Consider the following 11381-nt stretch of genomic DNA (forward strand, 5'->3'; position numbering starts at 1 on the left):
CTGAGTTATATTTGGCTGTAGGTCCAGTGAGGGTCAGGTCAACAGCAAAACCATTCCTTATCACTTTAATCTAGTGTTGTAAAGTAAGGGATATGTTTAGAGTGATTCAGCTCAAAAAAACAAATTTACCTCACCGTCTGTGATGAAATCTGTAACCCATAAAAAAAGTCTGTCCTAAACAAACTTCAGGTCTTCCATGTTTGTATTTCATTGTGATAAAGTAGTTTGTAGTTTCAGTTTGAAATTAAAATCATGATGTAAAGTGTTTGTTACAAAAGACAAAACAAACTTTAGAAAAGTGTTTTAGTTTTTATTTATTTATTTTTTTCATTTTAGTTAATTACAAATAACACTATTAACTTGGATTTTATAATGTATAATTGCTTACATGTTCATATGTTATGATTTCTTTCCATTGCATCTTATGGTAACAATATGGACATGCAAATATCTTGTTGGAGAAAAACATATTTTTGACATTATGACAGTTGATGTTAAAAGATTAGCGGTCAGCTGATTTGTTTTACAACAGAACATTTAGTATTACTGTAATTCTGTTATCAGCCAGTGTTTCACTCACTTTTCCTGTAAATCTCTTTTCACACTTCAGGAAATCCTTGGAAAAGCTTCTTTATTTGTTAAAGCCAATGTGGTGGCCAAGATTTTACAAATACCAAAGTCAAATACAAATCCTCGGGTCCAATTCCTACATCTGAATAAATGTAAGAGCCACCAGAAAAGTTTTGTGGTTGTCGACATATTCCACACTTTTCCAGTTCTTGTATGAACAAGCATTAAATGCTTTCATTCTTTGCGACTTATTTAAGAAACGACTGAAAATAAAAATGACAAATCAACAAATCAAACCCAATATTTCTTGTGTGTAACTGCAGAAGTCTTTATTAGATCATAAGAGGTTGGAAACTCCATTTCTACCATTTGTAGCTGAAAAAAAGTTTGGAAAATGAATTTTCGGATCTGTGTGCTTATGGTTAACCTGTTGGTTTCATATTGGTTCATTCAAGTATAACTGAGTATCGTCTGCATAACAAAAATAATACATTTTACTTAGTTTACCTTTATGATGTTTCCATGAGAGGATGCATGTACAAAATGAATGGAAAAGGTTCAATCACCAAACTTTGTGGAACTCTGCGAATAACTTTGGCATTGTATAGAGGGCTAATCATAATGTGTGCAACTGAGATTGATCTGATAAATAGGATTGAAACCAAGTTAATGCGATTGCTTTAATAAAGGAATCCAATTAAGTGTTCCAGTGTCCATGGCAGGATGTGATGCTCAGTTGTGTCAAATGCCACACTCAGAGTAAAGAGACGTACTCTGTGTTAAGAAATTAGGATGTCTTGTAATAGAAAGGGTACATGTTGGAATAAGAGACAGGATGTTTAAATAGAATTGTTTTCCTCTGTACTTTGACCAAATGAGATATATATTACGACACTTAATTGTATTCCTTAATCAAAGGAGTATATATATATATTACGAGACAATAAACAGCGAATTTCCAAATAAACAATATATATATACTTTTAAGTATTTTCTGACATAAAAGCTGTAAGAATAACAAAGTGATTCTCCTTTATAAGTCAAATTACAGACGTAGTAGTATTTTGTAGAGCAAGCTACCGTGATGTGAACACGGTGATGTCATCGGCCTGCAGACATCTCCATACTGTCACTTTAATTTCAGTACAGTCCAGGGGGCAGGATCGTGTGGATTTTTTTTTTCCTCGCAGTGTTTGCGCGAAGCACAGCAGCAGCAGCAGCAGATTGAATGAAGTGTCTTTGCAGGCTGCTGGCCTCACGGAGGACACCGTGCTGGCCTGTTAAATGCCAGAGATGTTCAGCAAGAATGCATCGCTGCTTTTTTTTTTTATTCTAGCACGGGGTATTTGAGTCTCGCGTAGCTCCGTTTTTTAAAGAAGAAAAGGCGAGCTGCAAAGGGCCTTTTGAGAAAGCAATCTCCGCCTTGATGGTATCTGGTCAGCAGGCGACTGGCAGCTCTCTGCGCGGATGATAAAGAAGTTGGGGAAAGGAAATGGTCAAGATGGCAGCTATGTGCGGAGAGATAAAGCTGATGCGGTGACATTATGGTGTTGTAATTTTCATGTTCTTTGGCATGCACGACGCAGGACCGCGGTGCAGGACGCGGGCGCTTGTGAAGGAACGCCGTTTGGATTCATGTAAGAAGACTGGCTCTTCCTCTATTTAACTCCACATTTTCGCGAAATTGCAATGCATGTTGACCAGGGTGTGGGCTGTGCAGGAGAAAAGGCAATGTTTTGTTAACGCTTGTCAGCCTTGATCGGATCTTTGTGCTGCGGATAGACGCCTTGCTGGAGGATAGAAAAACGGACACGTGCTGGGACTGGGCTGCAGGCTGGGTATTTGCATACCGTGCATAGTAAATAAACTGCCTCTGTAGCCTGCACACAACATTGATGGAATGCGACCTGAGTGATTTTATAACCCTTTGTGCAGTGACCGAGATATTGCGAGGAACATGGCTGATGCTCCGCGCGATGGCAACGAGCCCCCCTTAAACGTTGAGATAGATCCGGATTTCGAGCCTCAGAAACGGCCGCGGTCCTGCACTTGGCCGCTGCCCCGTCCGGAGTCTGGTGCGGGCAAACCCGGGACAAATGACACTGACGTAATCCCTGAAGAAGAGGATGATGACGGGGGCAGCACTGAGAGCGGGGACGCGCAGAAATCCAGCGGTGGCAGTGGTGTTGCAACCCGGGAGGCGAGCGGCAGCTCCATCTCCCAGCCCGTGGAGGTCCAGCGGGGTTCCAGTAAGGACGAGGCCGCCGACGGTTCGCCTTCCTCGGCGCAGACCCCCACAGCGGCTCAGGGTGGTTCAGCCTCCCAGCAGTTGAGGAAGTCCTCCGCCCGCAGGAACGCCTGGGGCAATTACTCCTATGCAGACCTCATTACCCAAGCCATCGAGAGCTCCCCCGAGAAGAGGCTGACCTTGTCCCAAATCTATGACTGGATGGTGAGGTCTGTGCCATATTTCAAGGACAAAGGCGACAGCAACAGCTCTGCTGGCTGGAAGGTGAGCGGTAACATGCTGCTGCTGTCATCAAAACAAAGACCATACTGTGGTCATGTAAAAACACATACAAACACACATCTTTTATTGGAGGGGGTGGATGAGGGGGCAAATTCAGGTCGAGTTTAAAAGAAGACACAGCCAGAGTAAAAACATTTATTATGGATAATAGGTTATATTTTTAGGTTTCATTATTTGGGTCTCATCATTAAAAAATAGCTACTGTATATTACAAGGTTTTTTGAGTCCTGTTATGTTTTTTAAGGCCTATTATAATTGGCAGCCATTATTTAACCTTAGGTATGTGTTAAGGCACACTTATGTTTGTTTATTATGAAGCTATTCTAAGACTTATTTTGGTGTCGGTGTTCTTTATTAGGTGTACTATAAGATATATTTTTGTGTTTGAAGCATAGGGCACATGTGAGTCTCCTTATTCATGATAGGATTTGTTGTTCTTTTTTTTTAGTATTAAATTAATCTTGGCATATTCCAAGGAATATGTACTTGTTTTTTTTTTCATTCATGTAAATTAGCTAAATTCATAATCTAGATCTTAGAGAAGAATTTGGTTTTGTTTGGCTGTCTGACAAGCACATGGTCTTAAATGACAAATGTCAAAAGTTGTTATTGCTGTTAAGGTGTAGCCATCAAATTGAAAGAAGAAAGCAATGAAAGCTCTAGTGTCCTGTAAAAAGGATGTATGAGAATTGAGACTCAAAGCAGGCAATGCAAAGTGTATTTCATATTCAGACTAACTGCTCATGCTGCAGCAGCTGAGGGGCTTCTTACAAGCTTCAGTGGGGCCCTGCTTCTGTTTGATTTTAAGGATTAGTCCGGCCTGGAAAACCAATTCATCTGTCATGGAATCAAGTCTGATGAAAGCTTTGAGCTTTGCAGGATTTAGATGGTGGGGGTAGAAAAACTCTGGAAATAGGTTTGTAATCCTGCACAACTGTGGATGTGTGATTCAGGCTGATTCCAGGAGTTTCTTCATGATGAAATTACAGTCAAGACAGTGCTTCAATCTTATCATAATGATGGCAATTGTAGTAAGAAATACAGACAGTGTTAGGAAACTAATTGACACTAATATATGATTAGCATGCACAGAAACAGCTGGTTAGGTGATGTTTCAGGTTAGTAGTGGTTGGTTTTCATTCATTCATGTTTGCTTGCTTGTTTGCCACCAATTCAGTCAGGGGCTGCAGGCAGATATTGGCTTGCAGAAGAAAGGGTTAAAATAAGGGTTTCTAAATTGCTGACATCAGCATTTCTGAGGAGATGCGCTTGTAGCTGTGTGACAGTCGGCAATGAGTTAAAATGTGGTCAACTGTAAGAGGGACTGTGTGCAGGAAATGTAAGCTATGGATGTAAAAGCAGGAATGCAGCACAATATTTTGGATCCTCACTTCGGCAGTCTGCGTCCAAAGCTATTCATTTTATCTTCCTCAGTCCTACGTTCTTGCTTTACAGGTTGTAAATCCATAACTATCACACTTCCCAATACAGCTGCTAACCAGTATATAACCAGATTCCATTTGTGTGAAGTGCCAACCTGAGGTTAGATATCCTATCTTGTTGTGAATCCAAACAGCTCCAGTAGAGATGACCAGCGACTCAGCTCTGCTGTGTGCCACCCTCTCTTTTTTTCAAGTGGCTCGGGCACAAGAATCAATCAGCTGACTATAAATTATGTAGGTCAATGTGTGGCAGTGTGTGTGTGTGTGTGTGAAAGAGAGAGAAGCTCAGTGTTTCTCTTTGGATCCGGCTCTGGCTAAACTGGCATCACTCCAGTCCTCCGCTCAGAACAAGGCTTTGCTGAAAGGGTGCTGCTGCAGCAGTGCAGTTATGACTGCGTGGGGGAGGGGCAGACAGGAGTAGCTCTTTGTGATTTATCTTTGATAGTTGTATGGCTCCATACTGGAGCTACCTGAACAGCATTCAACTAATTTAAATCATCCCTGAAATTCTTTGGATACAAATCATCTGCTTGATTTGTTTTTAACCAGCATGCCTGGTTGTGTTAGATGAGTACTTCTGTTTGTTTTGTCACCCAGAATATAACAGGAATGTTGTGATTTACACAAATAGCCCAGGATAAGTATTTACTTTATACAATAGCAAACTTTAAATAGTTTGAAATACAACATAGAAAACATAATCTCACAACATATTTAAATTAAACAACGCTGTAATAAACACCTCAGTGTAATTAACCAGTAGCCTTTAGTTGCATGAAAGGGGGGACAATTTTATTCTTTGACGTTCTATAATGTTTTAAGCATCATTATTGTACAGTTCAGTGTAGTATACAAGTGAAACTTTTATTGTCCGTGTGCTGTACCATTACACAATCCAATACACTAAGACAATTTAAAACAATCAAATTACGGTCTCATTGTTGACTATAGCATTGATTAAAAAACCTCTCTGACAGGCTCATCCATCATTCATTTATTTATTGCAGGGGTACTGTGGTATTAGATTTCATTGGACTGAGCAGGACAGGTGTTACTTTATCGTGCCAACCCTCCCATGACTTTAAAAATGAAGTCACTACCGTACATTTCAGCATTTATAAAGTACTCCTGTTAAGCTATACATCAGACATGTTTTATTGGAAATTACTTGTGGCAGTTCTACCCCATAAGTACATCTAAAAACATGCTCTTTTTCAATTTGAATTAAATACAACTTAATACTCAGATCCTGCTGGAAATAGGTTTATATCAATCCATGCACAGTTAAGGTTGCTTTGGGTTAAACATCTGCATATCTTTGACATTTTAAGCACTCCTTTTTGCAAAAAAAAAAACAAACAAAAAATCAAATATTAAACACATTTTGTTTATTGAGCTTGCTACACCCAATGGTTAAAGCCACTTTGGAGCAGGGTTAGTAAAAGATCAGGTTGCAGGTTAAGGTTAGCGATATAATAATTTTCTTATAACCAACACAAAGATTAAAGACTAAGACAAAAACTAACTGTCTGTCCATCCTTACAAGAATCATCTGTGTAGTATGGATTAGGACTCCATTGTAGCTAAAAAACAATCATGAACAAAAATGTTGCACTGGTTCACATGGTTGTTTTGTTACAAAGGAATGGGCACTGTAGTTACTTTTCAGTTCAGTGAAATACACAATCCTTATGCTGTAAATACTCACTAATGCTTAATGACTTGATGCTATTAAACAGTCCCAAACAAATTAACGTTTACTTAAAATAGCTACACTATCAACCAAGCTGCTGTAGAAGACTACTGAGGTTTTTGTAAAACTGGCCAAATGTCAGAAAATGTTTTAAAAGAAATAATTGGACACTGCTGACAGAAAGCAACTTAGCTTTGCCTATTACTAAAACACTGAACAACAGGAAACTATCCCGAAATTAGGGCAGGGCATTTTCTCTTTAAAATGTGAAAATGTGTTTTAAATAGAAAATACATTGTGTTATAATGCTTTCCCAGTTTTAAATGCACTATCAGAATTTGTTACCTACTGACAAAGTGTGCCTAACTGTTAGCAATAACCAGCTAACGCTAGCTTAATATGTTCTCTAAGGACTTAAGATTTGTATCTATACTCTTTGGTTAGTATAATCCATCTTTATCCATCCATCTTTAATAGAGTAACTAAAATCTACTGTACAATGCTAATGTATAACAAATAGCTTATTTTAAACAGACTAAATGTGTTACCTGTCTTTGAAAGTAATATTTTGTCACCACTTTGCGATAATGTTTAGTTGCATAAAACTGGAAAACTTTTTTTAGCCTAGCCTTTTTGTGTAGATTATTAAACAGAATATCACTTTTTGATTTGTGAGCTTCAGAGGTTTTGAGAAGCAACTGGTTGTTACCTTTGGGCGGATCCAGAATAACTGTTAGCAAGCTGCTAGCTAACTGGCTGCTGACCTTAGTGGTATTTCTTGCCTCCTTTAACTCTCTACAATAGGCTATGTCTTTCCCAGACCTTTATGTAATATTATAAACATATTTTAATATTAATGAACTTTATAAAGATTTTGTATTCTGAAGAAACTGATTGGACTACAGTGAAGAGAAGTGCTAAAGTCTTGACAGATGAACTAGCACACTGGCAGTTTCTTTGAGATTTTACTTAAAATAATAAATATATATATATATATATATATATATATATATATATATATATATATATATATATATATTTAATTCAGAACTGTAACCTTCTTAGAAGATCATTGCTTGATTCTGAGTGATTAGCAAAAGCCTGATGAAGGGCAGTTGTGCTCAACATTTCACACTGGCGCGATATTCAATAAGTGGATATTGGAGCCCTGCAATGTGTGTGAGCTATTCATTGTCTGTTTAATTAGGAAAAACAGTTTATGCTTATTGTGCTCCATGGTAATGAGTATTAAAAAAAATGTGTACCTGAAGTTTTTTGTTCTTTGAATCACATGTTTTGTTGTTGTAACTGATGAAAGTGTTTGGTTGTGTTTGGCCTAATCCCTTAATTGGCTTGAAGCAAGGGCTTTGCTAGAAGTTTGATCTCAGCGGGTCATTCCATTGACTCGTTGCCTTCAGACAATAACAGTATCCAATGCTCATTTGTGATCTTTGTCATCAAAAAGTAACCTTATTTACAGCTGCATTTACATGATTCATACTATGAAGGACATGCACACATGTAAGCAGATGTACTTTTGATGTATTTATAGTAGCTTGTTTTAGTGTTTGTTTAGTTTAATCTACTGAGAGATGGATTTAAACAGGAACTCAGTTTACTCAAGTTAATTCAGGCTTAAGAGAATTATGCTGGACCCTCTCCCGGTGAAGCTTTCCTTTGGTCTGCAGCGATCACTGCAGTTTTCTCCTTGTGTTATTGTAGTTTGACTTATTGAAGGCCAGTCTCGCAGACTCCAGCTGTTTCATTTTGTACATGGTTGGGAACATCTCCAGGAAAATCCTGAAGACCTTTCTGAGAATCCAGAAATAGGTCACAGTGTGAGGTGCAAAAAAGAAACACTGCAGTGCTATTATTGTTGATTGTTGTGAAAGTATGGCAATAGCAACGATAAAATTTGATTATCTGTTTGTTTACAAATTTTTAAACGTGCCTCTGCAGATCCTTTTTCAAAAAAGCATATTAGTTATACCAATCAGATCTAATGGCCAAGTATTTGCAGGCAAATAAACCATTCAATGATTGCTCTCTTTTGTTTCATTGCAGAATTCCATCCGACACAATCTCTCCCTCCATAGTCGTTTCGTGAAGGTCCAGAATGAAGGAACAGGGAAAAGCTCCTGGTGGATGGTCAACCCAGAAGGTGGGAAAGGAGGCAAAGCTCCCAGAAGACGGGCTGTATCAATGGATAACAGCAAGTACATCAAAGGAGCCCGAGGACGTGCCACCAAGAAGAAAGCCTCTCTGCAGGCAGCTCAAGACGGCAGCTCAGAGAGCACATCCAGCCTCTCCAAATGGACAGGAAGTCCGACTTCCCGCAGCAGTGACGAGTTAGACGCCTGGACAGATTTCCGCTCCCGGACCAATTCCAATGCCAGCACACTCAGCGGCCGTCTGTCCCCAATCCTGGCCAACCTGGAACTAGATGAGGTGCCTGATGATGATTCACCCCTCTCCCCAATGCTGTACTCCAGTCCCAGCAGCATGTCCCCGTCCACAGGTCCCACGGGCCTCTCAGACCTGGCAGGTACCATGAACCTCAACGACGGGCTCTCTGACAACCTAATGGACGACCTTTTAGACAATATCAGCCTGACAGCGTCCCAGCAGCCTCCTCCTGGAGAGGAAGACAATGGAGCCAACGGTCAGGGGAGCTCAGTGTTTACCTTCAGCTGCTCAGGAAGCAGTCTGGGTAGCCCCTCTGGCAGCTATGGGCCTAACCCTCTTTTTAGCCCACCGTCCATCACAAGCCTGCGCCAATCCCCAATGCAGACCATCCAGGAGAACAAGCAGACCACCTTCTCCTGCATTTCTCACTTCAGTGACCACCAGACCCTGCAGGATCTTCTCAGCCTAGACTCTCACGGCCACAGCAACGTCATGCTCACCCAGTCTGACCCACTAATGTCGCAGGCTAGCACCGCCATTGCCCTGCAGAACTCCAGACGAAACGCCATGCTGCTCCGCAAAGACCACATGTTGGTGAACCACACTGGTGCTGGTCAGGGCCAAAGGTCTTCAGTGCCTGGTTGGCAAGCTGGCTTGTCAACCTCTGACACAGACGCTGGACACCGCGATGCCAAGCAACCGCACCTAAAGTCTCCCAGCAAGAACACCTCTATGCAGCTTGGTTCTGGCTTGACTGGCCAGGATCGCTTTCCTGCGGAACTGGACCTCGACGTGTTCAACGGCAGTCTCGAGTGTGACATGGACTCCATCATCCGCAATGAACTGATGGACGCAGATTGCTTGGACCTCAGCTTCGACTCCTGCCTCACCTCTGCCCAGAGCGGCAACAGGAATTCAGGAAGCTTCTCCAGCTCAAAACAGACCTCCCCTCACAGCTGGGTCCCAAGCTGAGAAGCTCTGTCAGAGCTGTGGTATGAAAAAAGGAGTTGGGGTGTAAATTGGGGTTCATTGTCCTGCATTGTGCAACTCGAGGGAAAATATGTTAACGTGTATTCATGTAGTATTTTATGTTATTTCTTATGTGAGGCATTAAGTTCGGTACTGTATTTAAGTGTCTAAGACACACAATGGTGTCTTCAAAGAGGAGAAAAACATCTTTCAAAAGATCAATGCCTGGGTGTCGTGAACAACAGTATAGACTGGAATAGAAATACAGGACATTTTGTTAAAATATATGAAAAGCATCAACTCGTGTTAGTCTCAGGGAATCACTCAAAGTATCACTAAGTGATATATGAAACTGAAGATGAATTATGTTTTCACTCTGCTCTCTCCCCTCTTTCACACCCTTTCATAGCTACAACAACATTTTTGCCAAACCAGCTGTCAGCCTGTTGTGACTGACGGCCTGTTTACAGAAATAAGCTGCAGAGAATGTTACATTATTACGTTCCAGTGGAGGATACTTGACATGCTTTTTATTTTTCAAAGTTTCTTTGAAAGACGTAGCCTGAATGGACTAAACATTTAAAAAAAAAAAACAAGTGTTAATGAAAAGCTTTTTTTCCCATGATGCACAGAGTCACACACACCAAATATCAATCTGTAGAGGTCAAAATGTTATCAAGATGTGAACTGATCTACATTTTGTGGTTTTTGTATGTAATGTTTTATTTTCATTTAGTAAATTTTACCCTGTGATTTTAGTGACATAACTGTGAATATTCCTTCTGAAGAGGTGCATTACTGAAGTCTTGATAATATGGTGTTTCTGCTGCAGATCCCTTTTCACAATCTCCCCCCTCCCCCCTCCTTTTCCTCCTCCTCTTTCTCTCCTACTTACTGCAATATTGGAAGTACAGTTTGGTATAGAGATTTAAAAAAACATGTTTAGCAGGAAGCAACATCGTTAGCTATAGATGACATCATTTAGCAAACACTTAAGACTATTTGGATGAAATGAACCACCCATACAGACTCCACAGCATTCTACTATGATATTTGGTGTTTGTTCATTTGAAGAGTTCTTGGTGCTATGAATAAGAAGATAGCAGGGAGTGGCCGCAGACAGAGCAGCATGAGTAGCCTCCCCCTTGTTATCAGCACTAGAGCAGGTGCTGGAAAAAATCTAAGTGTTTCCAACATTCTTGAGAGGAGGTCGTGTAGTATCTTAGAGCCATCTTTGCCATTTAAGAAAGAAAAAAACCCACTATTTTAAATATTGCCAAAATATTTCTGCATTTATAGTGGAAATAAGAGGATATACAGTGTATAAATATAAGAGGCCTGTGCTATAAGGGCATAAAAACATCAGCACAGTTTTTGTAGGAACAGCAGGATGATTTTTTTTTTTTTAAGTTTACATTTATCAGTAATATTTCCGCCGAATTCTGTCTGCAATATTGAAATGTCTTTATTTCATTATCCACATGAACATATGTATTTTTAACCATATGTTGTGTGGCTGAGCTTTCTAAAGGTACTTTTGTTGTAATGGCCTGTTTGACATTTCTGCCTGCACATTCCTTATAAAATTAGGACAACACTGCACTGAAAATGGTGCCTGAACTAGCACTTACCATTAGTTATTAAGAGAATCTAAATATTCTGCCATGTTTAAAATTAACTGGATCATTTAATTACATTTTTGATTTGACCAAGTATATCATGCACAAAGATGGTTAAAATGTCCCTATAGTACCTTGATGATGATTCGTCC

At 40.0% G+C, this 11381-nt stretch overlaps 1 protein-coding gene across 1 annotated transcript; it reads left to right on the top strand.

Moving 5' to 3' along the window:
* Positions 1-1562: 1562 nt before the first annotated feature.
* foxo3a (forkhead box O3A) lies at positions 1563-10368 on the top strand. Its single transcript, XM_079370691.1, has 2 exons — positions 1563-3082; positions 8300-10368. Exons 1-2 carry the CDS (start codon positions 2528-2530, stop codon positions 9611-9613), a joined length of 1869 nt encoding a protein of 622 aa, XP_079226817.1. The 5' UTR covers positions 1563-2527; the 3' UTR covers positions 9614-10368.
* The last annotated feature ends 1013 nt before the right edge of the window (positions 10369-11381 follow it).

The sequence above is a fragment of the Symphodus melops genome, assembly GCF_947650265.1.
Source record: "Symphodus melops genome assembly, chromosome: 19".
In the NCBI taxonomy this organism is placed as follows: domain Eukaryota; kingdom Metazoa; phylum Chordata; class Actinopteri; order Labriformes; family Labridae; genus Symphodus; species Symphodus melops.